The sequence below is a fragment of the Triticum aestivum genome, chromosome 4A (genome assembly GCF_018294505.1).
Source record: "Triticum aestivum cultivar Chinese Spring chromosome 4A, IWGSC CS RefSeq v2.1, whole genome shotgun sequence".
Taxonomy (NCBI): Eukaryota; Viridiplantae; Streptophyta; class Magnoliopsida; order Poales; family Poaceae; genus Triticum; species Triticum aestivum.
Window position 1 is genome coordinate 625,275,673 of NC_057803.1, and position 15,363 is coordinate 625,291,035.

The 15,363-nt window shown below is 48.8% G+C and overlaps 1 protein-coding gene across 1 annotated transcript; it reads left to right on the plus strand.

Moving 5' to 3' along the window:
- Nucleotides 1-8,725: 8,725 nt before the first annotated feature.
- Nucleotides 8,726-10,297, plus strand: LOC123084122 (ATP-dependent zinc metalloprotease FTSH 4, mitochondrial-like). The gene is made up of 3 exons (XM_044505890.1): nt 8,726-9,313; nt 9,736-9,848; nt 10,129-10,297. Exons 1-3 carry the CDS (start codon nt 8,726-8,728, stop codon nt 10,295-10,297), a joined length of 870 nt encoding a protein of 289 aa, XP_044361825.1.
- The last annotated feature ends 5,066 nt before the right edge of the window (nt 10,298-15,363 follow it).

Here is a 15,363-nt window from a genome sequence, read left to right on the forward strand (position 1 = left end):
CCTTGAACTTTTCAAAGGTCTCAGACTTGTGTTTCATTAAGTAGACATACCCATATCTACTCAAGTCATTAGTGAGGGTGAGAACATAATGATAGCCACCGCGAGCCTCAACACTCATTGGACCGCATACATCAGTATGTATGATTTCCAATAAGTTGGTTGCTCGCTCCCTTGTTCCTCGGAATGAAGTCTTGGTCATTTTACCCATGAGGCATGGTTCGCACGTGTCAAATGATTCATAATCAAGAGACTCTAAAAGTCCATCTGCATGGAGCTTCTTCATGCGTTTGACACCTATGTGACCAAGGCGGCATTGCCACAAGTATGTGGGACTATCACTATCAACCTTACATCTTTTGGTATTCACACTATGAATATGTGTAGCATTACGCTCGAGATTCATTAAGAATAAACCATTCGCCATCGGAGCATGACCATAAAACATATCTCTCATATAAATAGAACAACCATTATTCTCGGATTTAAATGAGTAGCCATCTCGTATTAAACGAGATCCTGGTACAATGTTCATGCTCAAAGCTGGCACTAAATAACAATTATTGAGGTTTAAAACTAATCCCGTAGGTAAATGTAGAGGTAGCGTGCCGACGGCGATCACATCGACCTTGGAACCATTCCCGACGCGCATTGTCACCTCGTCCTTCGCCAGTCTCCGCTTATTCCGCAGCTCCTGCTTTGAGTTACAAATGTGAGCAACCGCACCGGTATCAAATACCCAGGAGCTACTACAAGTACTGGTAAGGTACACATCAATTACATGTATATCACATATACCTTTTGTGATGCCGGCCTTCTTGTCTGCTAAGTATTTGGGGCAGTTCCGCTTCCAGTGACCACTTCCCTTGCAATAAAAGCACTCAGTCTCAGGCTTGGGTCCATTCTTTGGCTTCTTCCCGGCAGCTTGCTTACCAGGCGCGGCAACTCCCTTGCCGTCCTTCTTGAAGTTCTTCTTACCCTTGCCTTTCTTGAACTTAGTGGTTTTATTCACCATCAACATTTGATGTTCCTTTTTGACTTCTACCTCTGCTGATTTTAGCATTGCAAATACTTCAGGAATGGTCTTTTCCATCCCCTGCATCTTGAAGTTCATCACAAAGCTCTTGTAGCTTGGTGGAAGCGACTGAAGGATTATGTCAATGACCGCGTCATCCGGGAGATTAACTCCCAGCTGAGTCAAGCGGTTATGCAACCCAGACATTTTGAGTATGTGCTCACTGACAGAACTATTTCCCTCCATCTTACAGCTGAAGAACTTGTCGGAGACTTCATATCTCTCGATCCGGGCATGAGCTTGGAAAACCATTTTCAGCTCTTCGAACATCTCATATGCTCCGTGTCGCTCAAAACGCTTTTGGAGCCCCGGTTCTAAGATGTAAAGCATGCCGCACTGAACGAGGGAGTAATCATCAACACGTGTCTGCCAAGCGTTCATAACGTCTTGGTTCTGTGGGACGGGTGCGTCACCTAGCGGTGCTTCTAGGACATAATCTTTCTTGGCAGTTATGAGGATGATCCTCAGGTTCCGGACCCAGTCCGTATAGTTGCTGCCATCGTCTTTCAGCTTGGTTTTCTCTAGGAACGCGTTGAAGTTGAGGACAACGTTGGCCATTTGATCTACAAGACATATTGTAAAGATTTTAGACTAAGTTCATGATAATTAAGTTCATCTAATCAAATTATTCAATGAACTCCCACTCAGATAGACATCCCTCTTGTCATCTAAGTGAAACATGATCCGAGTGAAATGTGAATTGCCAATTTCTATTTACCCTTCATAAGGACCCTGTTCATCGAATCTGATCCGACTAAAGTGGGAGAGACAGACACCCGCCAGCCACCTTATGCAACTAGTGCATGTCAATCGGTGGAACCGGTCTCACGTAAGCGTACGTGTAAGGTTGGTCCGGGCCGCTTCATCCCACGATGCCGCCGAATCAAGATAAGACTACTAACGGCAAGAAAATTGACAATATCGACGCCCACAACTACTTTGTGTTCTACTCGTGCATAGTAACTACGCATAGACCTAGCTCATGATGCCACTGTTGGGTATCGTAGCAGAAAACAAAAATTTTTCCTACGTTTCACCAAGATCAATCTATGGAGTCAATTAGCAACGAGAGGAGAGTGCATCTACATACCCTTGTAGATCGCGAGCGGAAGCGTTCAAGAGAACGGGGATGATGGAGTCGTACTCGCTGTGATCCAAATCACCGATGACCAAGTGCCGAACGGACGGCACCTCCGCGTTCAACACACGTACGGAGCGGATGACATCTCCTCCTTCTTGATCCAGCAAGGGGGAAGGAGAGGTTGATGAAGATCCAGTAGCACGACGGCGTGGTGGTGGATGCAGCAGTGATCGCAGCAGGGCTTCGCCGAGCTTCTGCAAGAGGGAGAGGTGTAGCAGGGGAGAGGGAGGCGCCAAGGCTTGAGGTGCGGCTTCCCTCCCTCCCCCCCCTTTATATAGCCCCCCTAGGGGGGGTGCGCCGGCCCTAGGAGATGGGATCTCCTAGGGGGGCGGCGGCCAAGGGGGTGGAGTACCCCCCAAGGCAAGTGGAGGCGCCCCCTCCCCTAGGGTTCCCAACCCTAGGCGCATGGGAGGCCCAAGGGGGGGCGCACCAGCCCACTATGGGCTGGTTCCCCTCCCCACTTCAGCCCATGGGGCCCTCCGGGATGGGTGGCCCCACCCGATGGACCCCCGGGACCCATCTGGTGGTCCCGGTACAATATCGGTGACCCCGAAACTTTCCCGATGGCCGAAACTACACTTCCTATATATAATTCTTCACCTCCGGACAATTCCGGAACTCCTCGTGACGTCCAGGATCTCATCCGGGACTCCGAACAACTTTCGGATTACTGCATACTTATATCTATACAACCCTAGCGTCATCGAACCTTAAGTGTGTAGACCCTACGGGTTCGAGAGACAAGCAGACATGACCGAGACGACTCTCTGGTCAATAACCAACAGCAGGATCTGGATACCCATGTTGGCTCCCACATGCTCCTCGATGATCTCATCGGATGAACCACGATGTCGAGGACCTAATCAATCCCGTACTCAATTCCCTTTGTCAATCGGTACGTTACTTGCCCGAGACTCGATCGTCGGTATCCCAATACCTTGTTCAGTCTCGTTACCGGCAAGTCACTTTACTCGTACCATAATGCATGATCCCGTGATAAACCACTTGATCACATTGAGCTCATTATGATGATGCATTACCGAGTGGGCCCAGAGATACCTCTCCGTCATACGGAGTGACAAATCCCAGTCTTGATTCGTGCCAACCCAACAGACACTTTCGGAGATACCTGTAATGTACCTTTATAGTCACCCAGTTACGTTGTGACGTTTGGCACACCCAAGGCACTCCTACGGTATCCGGGAGTTGCACAATCTCATGGTCTAAGGAAATGATACTTGACATCCAGAAAAGCTACAGCAAACGAACTACACGATCTTTGTGCTATGCTTAGGTTTGGGTCTTGTCCATCACATCATTCTCCTAATGATGTGATCCCGTTATCAATGACATCCCCATGTCCATAGCCAGGAAACCATGACTATCTGTTGATCAACGAGCTAGTCAACTAGAGGCTCACTAGGGACACATTGTGGTCTATGTATTCACACATGTATTACGATTTCCGGATAATACAATTATAGCATGAATGATAGACAATTATCATGAACAAGGAAATACAATAATCATTTTATTATTGCCTCTAGGGCATATTTCCAACATAGGTTTCCTTCCTTCCAAGGGTGATACATCATTATTCTATTACCATCGTCATGGGATTACTATTTTTATGCTCATTTATGTTGATGATATTATTGTTACAAGTTCATCATCTAAAGCAGTTGAGGCCCTTCTCAAGGACTTGAATAAGGAGTTTGCTCTCAAAGACTTGGTTAGTCTTCATTTCTTTCTCGGGATTGAGGTGAAGATTGTGCCAAATGGTATTGTGCTTTCACAAGGGAAGTATGTGCAAGAAATTCTTCAGGGGATGGGGATGAAAGGTTGCAAACCGTCGTCCACACCATTGTCTACCTCTGAAAAATTGTCTCTTCATGATGGGGAGGTACTTAGCGCAGAGGATGCCACCAGGTATAGGAGCATTTTAGGAGCTTTACAATATTTGACATTGACTCGACCAAATATTTCTTATTCGGTCAATGAAGTTTGTCAGTTCTTACATGCCCCTACTACTGTACATTAGACTACAGTAAAAAGGATCCTCAGGTATCTGCAAGGAACTAAGGATCATGGACTCAGACTTGGCAAATCAGATTCAATGCTTGTAAGTGCTTTTTCAGATGCAGATTAGGCAGGTTGTCCTCATGACAAAAGGTCCACAGGGGGGTTTGCAGTTTTTCTTGGCAGTAACTTGATTTCGTGGAGCTGTTTCTCGATCAAGCACAAAGGCAGAGTATAAGGCTTTAGCTAATGCAACTGCTGAAGTAATATGGGTTCAGAACTTGTTGACAGAATTGGGTATTCATCATCCAAAGGCAGCTTCACTTTGGTGCGATAATCTTGGTGCTACATACCTATCTGCCAATCCTATTTTTCATGCCAGGACAAAGCATATCGAGATTGATTATTATTTTGTCCGTGAACGAGTGGCTGGCAAGCTGTTGAATATCAGGTTTATTCCTACTGGTGATCAGGTAGCAGATGGTTTTACCAAGCCACTCACTCTGCGGCAGTTAGAAGCTTTCAGGCACAATCTCAACTTGGATAGTTGTGATTGAGGGGGAGTGTTAAACGTTGTATTCTCTGTATATACACGGTATATGTATAAACCGTGTATATTACGTTGTAGGCGTGCGTGTGTCTTGCGTGTTAGTTAGGCAGGTAGGATCGATCTTAACCTCCCGAAACCTCTCTCTGTAATCTCGATGGCCTCTTGCCCTATTTAACACGCACGTGTCCCTGTCTAGGGCATACGCTTAACCCATCGTTTCTCATTGCCATGTCCACAATTACGGCGAGGCCATGTATAAACTGATGAATCTTGCTAGACGTAGAATTTTTACACGACAATCGAGCACCGCCACCCATCACGTCCATTGAGTGGAGCAGTATCGTTGGATTGCCTGTAGTATGAAAATCAGATCTTAGACTACAGTGATGAGAGTGGTTTCTCAATGAAACTAGATAACGTCCCATGCGTAATGCATTGTTGTGAATATTCATACCATGAAATTATCGAAAATCTAAAGCTGAGGCCACGGCAGCTCCCAACCTGAAAACCTAAGTTTGGGGAGCCAATTTAACATTTTGATTACTTTGTGGATTATACACTTGACCATCGCGCCAAGTTTGTTGAGCCGTATTCTAATTTTCTCCCACTGTAAAAGATAAGTGGACTTCGTTATGGGAAGCGAAAGGAGAATACACGGCGAGGTCACCTTACAATGCACATTTTTGTGCTGCGGTTAAGTGCAACACAGCCTGCAGCATATGGAACTCTTGGGCGCCGTTGAAAATTAAACTGTCCTTATGGCTCGTCATCAGAGGTCGTGTTTGGACTGCTGACCGCCTCGCGGAACTTGGCTTGCCACATAAGGATGCATGTTGTTTCTGCCATAGTTATCAAGAAAATGTTGATCATCTTTTCATAGGATGCATGGTCGTGCGGATAATTTGGAAACACGGTGCTCCGGTGGGCAAGACTGAGCGAGGTTGTGCCCCGGGATATCCAGTCGCTCAAGGATTGATGGCTGAGTGCAAGGTCGACAATTCAAGGATATAAGAGGAAGTCCCTAAACTCGTTAGTGCATCTGATCGTATGCAGAATTTGGCGTGAGAGAAACGAAAGGGTGTTTGACAATCAATTCACGGGTTTGCAAAGTGTCATCAATCAGATCAAAGCGTGAAGGCTAGGCAGTGGGAGGTGGCAAGCTCAGGACGACTGATTCTTCTTTAGTTGATAGTAGTGTTAATCGTCTTGTTGAGTTTGGGAGTCATATCTTGTTCTGTTTTTCCGGACTTGCGGATTGTTGTACTGGTCGTGTTGTATTTCATCTCTATCTCTAATATAATACTCCCTCCGTTCCCAAATATTTGTCTTTCTAGACATTTCAAATGGTTACAACATACGGATGTATGTAGACATATTTTAAAGTGTAGATTCACTCATTTTGCTTTGTATGTAGTCATTTGTTGAAATCGCTAGAAAGACAAATATTTGGGAACGGAGGGAGTACATGCAGCTCTCCTCGTGATTCGAAAAAAAGTGTGAGACACAGCACGGCTGCAATAGTAAAAGAAAACTATCTTTCAGCAATTTATAAGACTGCAATATGTCTATAAAATGCACACATCTCTATTATTTGCCTTACATTTCTTCTTTTCTTCTACTCCCATGGATAACTATATGTTCTTACGGACAATTTAATGTGCTAATATCATAAAGTCTAGCCAGCTATATATGTGGAGGGATAATCCACATGCCAGGAAATGCACCACCCTTGTTGAGGTACCCTACCGACCTGATCCTCTTTAAGCCACCCCCGGCGATGTCTCTCTTCATGTCGTCTTCCTTGTAGTACGTCTGGTCACCGATCTCATTTGGGATTGTCAAGAATACCTTGTCACTAGGGACGGCATCATTTGGACCTAAACGACAATGTCGTGAGCAGTAGATGCAATTCCTCTCCACTCCTCCGTGCATGTTTGCTGGCACGTGAACCGCCTTAGAGAATTTCTTTCCCAAAACAAGGCGTGCTCACCCAAGCTTGTCACCTTCATCCACTTGTACTTGTAGTGTGTGCGTCCGATCCACCGGTGCAGACGTCGATGAGCTTGAACACCTTGAAGAAAGGCTCAAGGTTTGGCAACCACGTGCGAAGGGATGCCATCGCAAGCTCGCCCTGCAGATCGAAGATGTAATCGGCATAATCTATGTGGTAGTCCCATGACGGGTGCGGTAGATCCTTTGCATGGCTTAGCTGATGTTCCGCGATGATCATGGGCGCACCGTCCTCGATCGTTCGCACCAATGTCATATTTGACGAGTGTCCCTCCATCACGTAGGCCATAGAGCTCGCCGTTGCTGAAGGTGATGTCGAGAAGCTGTACACTTGGGCATCCTTGTACCGTCCACCCACGGTCTGTGCAACCGAGTCTGCAGAGCGCGACGCCGCAATTAAGTGTCATGGCGGCGAGGATACAACTGTCTGAGGTTGGCGGCTCGGAGAATACAATTTTGAAGGCGACCACGTGACCATGGCCCTGGCCCTCGCAGACTATCGTCGTCTGTTTCTTGGCAAGCATCCACTCGGCGCCAGAGAAGAGGTTGGCGATCCTGATGGAGGCCAGCGTGAACGAAACGGCCCAGCCACCGTCGTACCCGCCGACGAGCCATGTCCCCAGCCCCACGGGCTTGCTCAAGGCCACGACGGTGCCGTCCTCGGGGCAGTGGAGGCGCTTTAACCTGCTGTCGTCGTGCGGCGACAGTAGGCAGTAGCAGCCACGGGAGCGGCCCGACCGGTGGCGCCACGACCGACAGTGATTTTGGGGCTGGAAGCCATAAGGTTATGTTCTCCTGTCGTCTTGATTTCTGCACGTGTTTCTGTCGCTGGCTGCAAGGCGGGTTTACGGTGCGGCAGCTGCTGTTCCTTCCTCCAGCTCCAGGGTACCTGCTGCAAAAAGCACCATTGGCGTCGGTATGTAGACCTATAGCTTCAAATCGATATACTGGCCACTGCCAACTACCCGACTCCGAGAAGATTATCATGGCCCCTATGCAAAGATGACACACAAAATAAAAGGAAAAAAGAATTAATACTGCTGCCATTTGCCATGGAGGAACTGATTAGGTTTCCTTCTGTAAAACTTATAATGCACTTACTTGGTGCGTGCTTGCTGCAGGCGGAAACCTACAGAGGAGATACGGAACTTCGGAGAGCACAGGGGGTCGTGCAGGACTTCGAAGCCAAGAATCCGACGCAGTCTCATGCTCTCTCCGACTACGTAAAAGCCCTCGTCACCCTTCAGCTGCACACTGGAGGTTTCTTTCGCTGCCATTCTTCTTTTTGATTGATCCCGCATACCATTTGTTCCACAACTTGCTTTTTTTTTTGCCCGCAGGTGAGACATCATCATTTGACACGGCGTTCAAAGATCAGTTGATCAAGGAGCTTTGGCCTACCCTGCGGACCATTGCGGCCACCGGCCTTGTGATCTATTACGGCAATGGTCTGGCTGACAGACTGGTCGACCGATTGGATGACTCGAATGACGTGTCCACGAAACCAACCACGCGATTCAGTCATGTCAAGGGAGTCGACGAAGCCAAGGCTGAGCTTGAGGACATTGTTCAGTACCTGAAAAATCCCAAGGTGGGAGCGACACGTTCCTAGTCCAGATGTCGAGGGTCGACGACAGATCCTCAAGGCTTGTATGGCAAAGGTACAAACTCTGTCCAAAAAGATAAGGTGTCTTCGTAGTTGCAAGACTTTGACCTTTCTCTATGATGCTTCTTTTCAGGTCAAAGCCAAGGGTGTGAATCTGATGACCATTGCGAGGGGGACACCGGGATTCTCAGGTGCAGACCTGACAAATTTGGTGAATGACGCTGCCCTGAAGGCTGCCAAGGATAAGGCAGAAGCTGTTACAATGGATCACATTGAATACGCCAAGGACAAGATCATGACTGTTCAAAAAAAAAGGACAAGATCATGATGGGCAGCGAGCGAAAATCGGCAGTGTTACCTGATAATTGCAGGAAGATGAGTGCGTACCACGAGGGAGGGAGGGCCCTTGTTGCTATCCACACGGACGGTGCTCACACAATCCACAAGGCTACCATTGTCCCGAGGGGGAACACTCTCGGCATGGTGACGCAGTTGCCGGAGGAAGAAGATGTGTACAAAGTCTCAAGGAAGAAGATGCTGGCCAAATTGGACATACTCATGGGAGGCAGGGTGGCTGAGGAGCTTATATTTGGAGAGAGCGAGGTGAGCTCTGGCGCCGTGTCTGATCTAAGCGAGGCGACTAAACTGGCGAAAGATATGGTCACCAAGTATGGTATGAGCGAGCTGATCGGCCTTGTTTCCTATGGCAACAACAGTGATGGTGGTGGCGGGAAGAAGGCAGCGACTGCGAGTGGGCATACGATGGCTCTGGCCGATGAGGAGGTGAGAGAATTGCTTGGCAAGGCTTACAAGAACGCGAAGAAGATAGTCACGGCGCACAGCAAGGAGCTTCATGTGCTAGCCAATGCCCTTCTCGAGCATGGAACTCTCACCGGAGACCAGATAAATGAACTTGTATCGTCAACTAATTAAATGAGAAAACAACAGAGATGCAAAACAGTTTTGTCCTAACAAGTTTTTTCTTCTTCTTTTGATCCTTTAGCTGCATGACAACAAATGCAAAGGAGATGTTCTCTGACCTTTTGTTTCAGACAAGTCTGAAGTGTTTTGCACTTTTGCATATTGTGTGTTTGAAACTTTGAATGAATCATAAAAAAACTGCTACTATCACACACACACACACCCTCCCCTTCGCCCCTTGAGATTTGTATTTCAGAGTTGAATAGGATTTCTGCAACTGAGCATAAGGATAAATAATTGCAATTTCAGTCCTAGCTACATACATTTTCCCAGCTGCAAAAGCCTGTATAAAGATATCATTAGGTGCTTTGCATAAACGTACCATGTGTTTGTAACTATACCTGCTAACCTGTCAGCTTGTGCAAAATAATTCTTGCCGAGTTATTCAGCTTGGTGAGAGCGAGGTGACTGCTGGTGCATTGGCTGATCTAAGCCAGGCGACGCAGCTGGCAATAGACATGGTCACCAGGTATGCTATGAGTGGGTGGGTCGGCCTTGTTTCCTACGACGACGACGATTGTGGTGGTGGCAGGGGTGGATCTAGTGGGGGTGCCATGTGTATTATAGGTGCAAAAAAATAATTACCTATTACTCCCTCCGTTCGGAATTACTTGTCGCAGAAATGGATATATCTAGACATATTTTAGTTCTAGATATATCCATATCCGAGACAACTAATTCCGAACGGAGAGAGTAGCATTTTAGAATAATCTTCTGTGTGTCATAGGTAACCCCCGCGTTCTTTAAAGTCACGGTGGGAAGAGGATGACCATGAGGGGGCAGAAGACTGCACAGGTCGATGAGGAGGTGAATCAGCTATTGGACAAGGCTTACAAGAATGTGGAAACGATTCTCATACCGCACTGTAAGGAGCTTCATGTGCTAGCCAGCGCCCTCCTTGAGCATGAAACTTGTTAGAGTTATAATATAAGTCATGTACCCCTTTGTATTTATCCCGTTGTATAAGAGGTTTCCTGCATATGTTTCACACCTGTACATGTATATATATATCGGCCTACGGCCTCATGGGAATACAAGTTGCATATTCCTATCATGGTATTAGAGCTAGGTCAATTTTATAGCACGCGCAACTCGTGCTGTTGATCCACCTCCGTCGCGACGCCTTCATCCTTGGCTGCGCTGACTCTCCCTCCCACCCCCGATCGAGACTCCCAGATCGATCCGCCAGGTCCCGCCCGCGATCCAGCCGACCGGTTCCGCTCGTGACCCATCCAGCCAGGTCTCGCTCTTACCGATCCAGCCGCCAGGTCCCGCTCTTACCGATCCAGCTGCCAGGTCCTGCCCAAGATCCTGTAGCCGGGTCCCAACTGCTCTCTTCCCCGATCGACGGTGCCGGCCTCGATCTCCCAGTAGCGCCGATCTCCCGCTCGAAGCTGCTCCATCGCCAGCGCTCTCTCTCCCGCTCGGATCCCGTCGCTAGCGTCCTCTCCAGCGGACGCCCGATCCAGTCTCCAGTCGCCAGCGCCGGCCCGATCAGGTCGCTCGCGCCGGCCCGCCCGATCAGGTCGTCCGATCCACCAGTATCTCGCACCTGATTCCGCTGTTCCCGACTCTGCTGTCGCTGGTGCTCTCGTCGGTTCTCAAAAAAAAAGTCTGCTGCATCGGGCTATGTAGCTGTCCCTCGCTGTCCGGTGATCTTTGATGGTACTAACTACACCGAGTTTACTGGCTTCATGCGCATTCACATGCGTGGCATCCGTCTTTGGGGTGTTCTTTCTGACGAGGTCTGCTGTCCGCCACGTCTAGTTCCTCCGGTGGCCCCTACTCCGCCAACTCCATCGGTTCTTCCTACGGATGCTAATCAGGCCGCCAAGGATGCGGCTAAGGTTGCTGATGAGGCTGCTGATCGTGCTTATGATGAGAGGGTTTTGGCTTATGAGGAGGCTCTTCAGACGTATCATGGTGCTCTGCTGTTTACACCCAGTGGCTTGATGATGATGCTCGTGCTGCAGCTGTTCTCACTGCTAGTGTTCTGCCTCAGTTTGCTTCTGAATTTCTGGGTCTTTCTACTGTCTTTGAGATGTGGACACGTCTTCGTGAGCGCTATCAGCCCTCTGGTGATGCCTTATACCTCTCTGTGATCCGTCAGGAGCATGCTCTTCAGCAGGGTGACTCCACTGTTGATGACTTCTATGCACAGAGTTCTGCTATCTGGCGCCAGCTTGATTCTCTCCGTAGTGCTGGGTGTCGTACCTGCCCCTGTTGCCAGGCTGTCCAGGCCAATTTGGAGTTTCATCGCGTCTATGAGTTCTTGTCTCGGCTCCGTAAGGAGTTTGAGCCCCGGCGTGCTCAGTTGTTTGCTCGTGGCCGTATTTCTCTCATGGAGGCGCTTTCTGAGATTCGTGCTGAGGAGACTCGCTTACGTGGTGCTGGTTTGCTGGAGGTTCCCTCTGTGCTCGCTACTCGTGCTCCTACGCCACTTGCTCCACCGACCCCTTCTCGCTCGAGTGCTCCGCCGCTCTTGCCCACTCCTTCTGGAGGCTCAGGTCGCCCCCGTCCACATTGCGCTTATTGCAACAATGATGGTCATCTTGAGTCTCAGTGCTACACGAAGAAGAAACACCTGCGCAAGGCTCGATCATCATCTTCAGGGACTTCGTCATCTACCTCGACAGCTTCAGCCATTGCTTTGACTGAGCAGGATATTCTGAGACTTAAGCGTCTGCTCGCGGCTTCAGGTTCTTCCTCGACGGGTACTGCCGGTTCTGTGACTGATGCTTCCTGCACTGAGCAATCACCCTCTACACAGTCAGGTACATCCCCCTGGGTTCTGGACTCTAGAGCTTCTTTTCACATGTCTTCTCATTCTTCCACTTTGTCCTCTCTTCGATCACTGGATTCTCCTATTCATGTCTTCACTGCTGATGGTGCTCCACTTTCTGTTGCTAGTAGAGGCAATCTTACTACTCCTTCTTATTCTGTTCCTGATGTTGCTCATGTTCCTCGACTTACCATGAATTTGTTTTCTGCTGGTCAACTTACGGATTCTGGTTGTCGCGTCATCCTTGACGTTGACTCTTGTTCTGTCCAGGACCGTCACACGCACACTCTGGTTGGGGCTGGCCCTCGCCGCCGTGATTCTCAGGGTCTTTGGGAGTTGGACTGGCTTCATGTTCCTTCTGCTGCCACCACCATCGCCAGTTCTTCCGCTTCTGTCGCCTCCGTCACTGGTTCTTTCCAGCAGTGGCATCATCGACTTGGTCATCTGTGTGGTTCTCGGTTGTCTTCTTTAGTTCGTCGAGGCCTTCTGGGGTCTGTCTCAGGAGATGTCTCTTTAGAGTGTCAGGGTTGTCGTCTTGGCAAGCAGATTCAGTTACCATATTCACATAGTGAGTCAGTGTCTAAGCGTCCTTTCGATTTAGTCCATTCTGATGTATGGGGTCCGGCCCCTTTCGCTTCGAAAGGTGGTCATAAATACTATATTATTTTCATAGATGATTTCTCTCGTTACACATGGCTTTATTTCATGACTTCTCGTTCTGAGGTGTTGTCTATTTATAAGCGTTTTGCTGCCATGGTTCATACTCAGTTCTCTTCACCCATTCGTGTTTTTCGTGCTGACTCCGCTGGCGAGTATATCTCTAAGATGTTGCGTGGTGTTCTTGCTGAGCACGGGACTCTCTCTCAATTCTCTTGTCCTGGTGCTCATGCTCAGAATGGTGTGGCTGAGCGAAAGCATCGACATCTTCTTGAGACGGCTCGTGCATTGATGATTGCTGCCTCTCTCCCGCCTCATTTTTGGGCTGAGGCCGTCTCCACATCCACCTATCTTATCAATATACAGCCTTCCGCTGCTCTACAGGGTGGTGTTCCTTTCGAGCGACTTTTTGATCGTTCTCCCGATTATTCGATGCTTCGCTCGTTTGGTTGTGTTTGCTATGTTCTTCTTGCCCCTCGCGAACGCACCAAACTGACCGCTCAGTCTGTTGAGTGTGTCTTCTTAGGCTACAGTGATGAGCATAAGGGCTATCGTTGTTGGGATCCTATTGGTCGTCGGATGCGTATCTCTCGAGATGTGACTTTTGAAGAGTCTCGTCCCTTCTACCCACGCCCATCTTCCTCGACTTTTTCAGTGCAGGATATCTCTTTCCTCACTTTTCCTGACTCACCTATCACCCCCGCCGAGACTGTACCTCTCCGTTCCACTTCCTCTCCTTCTCCACATCTAGTTGATTTGCAGCCATCATCCTCCCCGGTCTCCTCGCCTAGCATGTCACCGGGTTCTCCACCTTCATCTCCGGTGACTTCCTCCCCGGTCTCCTCTCCCAGCCTGTCACCGGATTCTACACCTTCATCTCCGGTGACTTCTTCGTCGCCACCCCCTGATTCTACCTTGCCGATTCCTCCTTCTATTATTCCATCTTTTCCTCAGCATTACACTCGTCGTCCACGACCAGTCGATGCCTCTGTGGATGGGTCGTCATCTTCCTCTCAGCCTACTTATGGCTTGCGTTCTCGTCCTCGTCCGCCTGTTGATCGCTTTGGATTTCCCACCGCTGGTGCTGCTGTTCTTGAGCCGACTTCTTACCGTCAGGCTGTTGTTCATCCTGAATGGCAGTTTGCGATGGCAGAGGAGATTGCTGCTCTTGAACGCACTGGTACCTGGGATCTTGTTTCTCTTCCTCCCGGAGTCCGTCCGATCACTTGTAAGTGGGTCTACAAGGTTAAGACTCGCTCCGATGGTTCTCTTGAGCGTCACAAAGCTCGTCTTGTGGCTCGTGGTTTTCAGCAGGAGCATGGTCGTGATTATGACGAGACTTTTGCTCCTGTGGCTCATATGACCACTGTTCGTACACTTCTTGCCGTTGCCTCTGCACGCCACTGGTCTATATCTCAGCTTGATGTTAAGAATGCCTTTCTTAATGGTGAGCTGCGTGAGGAGGTGTACATGCAGCCACCACCTGGGTATTCTGTTCCTGATGGCATGGTATGTCGTCTTCGTCGCTCTCTCTATGGCCTTAAGCAAGCCCCCCGCGCCTGGTTTGAGCGCTTTGCCTCTGTGATCACTGCTGCTGGTTTTTTAGCAAGTGCTCATGATCCAGCATTGTTTATTCACCTTTCTCCTCGTGGTCGGACTCTTCTTCTTCTTTATGTTGATGACATGATCATCACGGGGGATGACCCCGAGTATATTGCCTTTGTCAAGGCCCGTCTTAGTGAGCAGTTTCTTATGTCTGATCTTGGACCTCTTCGCTACTTTCTTGGGATTGAAGTCTCTTCTACCTCTGATGGCTTTTTATATCCCAGGAAAAGTATATCCAGGATCTTCTTGCTCGTGCTGCTCTTACTGACGAGCGCGTTGTTGAGACTCCTATGGAGCTCAATGTTCACCTCCGTGTTACTGATGGTGATCCTCTCCCTGACCCGACGCGTTATCGTCATCTTGTTGGCAGTCTTGTCTATCTAGCTGTCACTCGTCCGCACATCTCTTATCCGGTTCATATTCTGAGTCAGTTTGTCTCTGCCCCCACCTCGGTTCACTATAGTCATCTCCTTCGTGTTCTTCGATATCTTCGAGGCACGATCTCTCACCGTCTATTCTTTCCTCGCTCCAGTTCTTTACAACTCCAGGCCTATTCGGATGCTACGTGGGCTAGTGATCCTTCCGATCGCCGTTCACTCTCTGCTTACTGTGTTTTTCTTGGTGGTTCTCTCATTGCCTGGAAGACGAAGAAACAGCTTGCAGTTTCCCGTTCGAGTGCCGAGGCTGAGTTGCGAGCAATGGCTCTTTTGACGGCAGAGGTGACTTGGTTACGGTGGTTACTTCAGGATTTTGGTGTTTCTGTCACTACACCGACTCTGCTTTTATCTGACAGTACAGGTGCTATCAGCATTGCACGCGATCCTGTGAAGCATGAGGTCACCAAGCATATTGGTGTTGATGCTTTCTATGTGCGCGCTGCTGTGCAGGATCAGGTTATTGCTCTTCAGTATGTGCCTTCTGAGTTACAGTTGGCGGATTT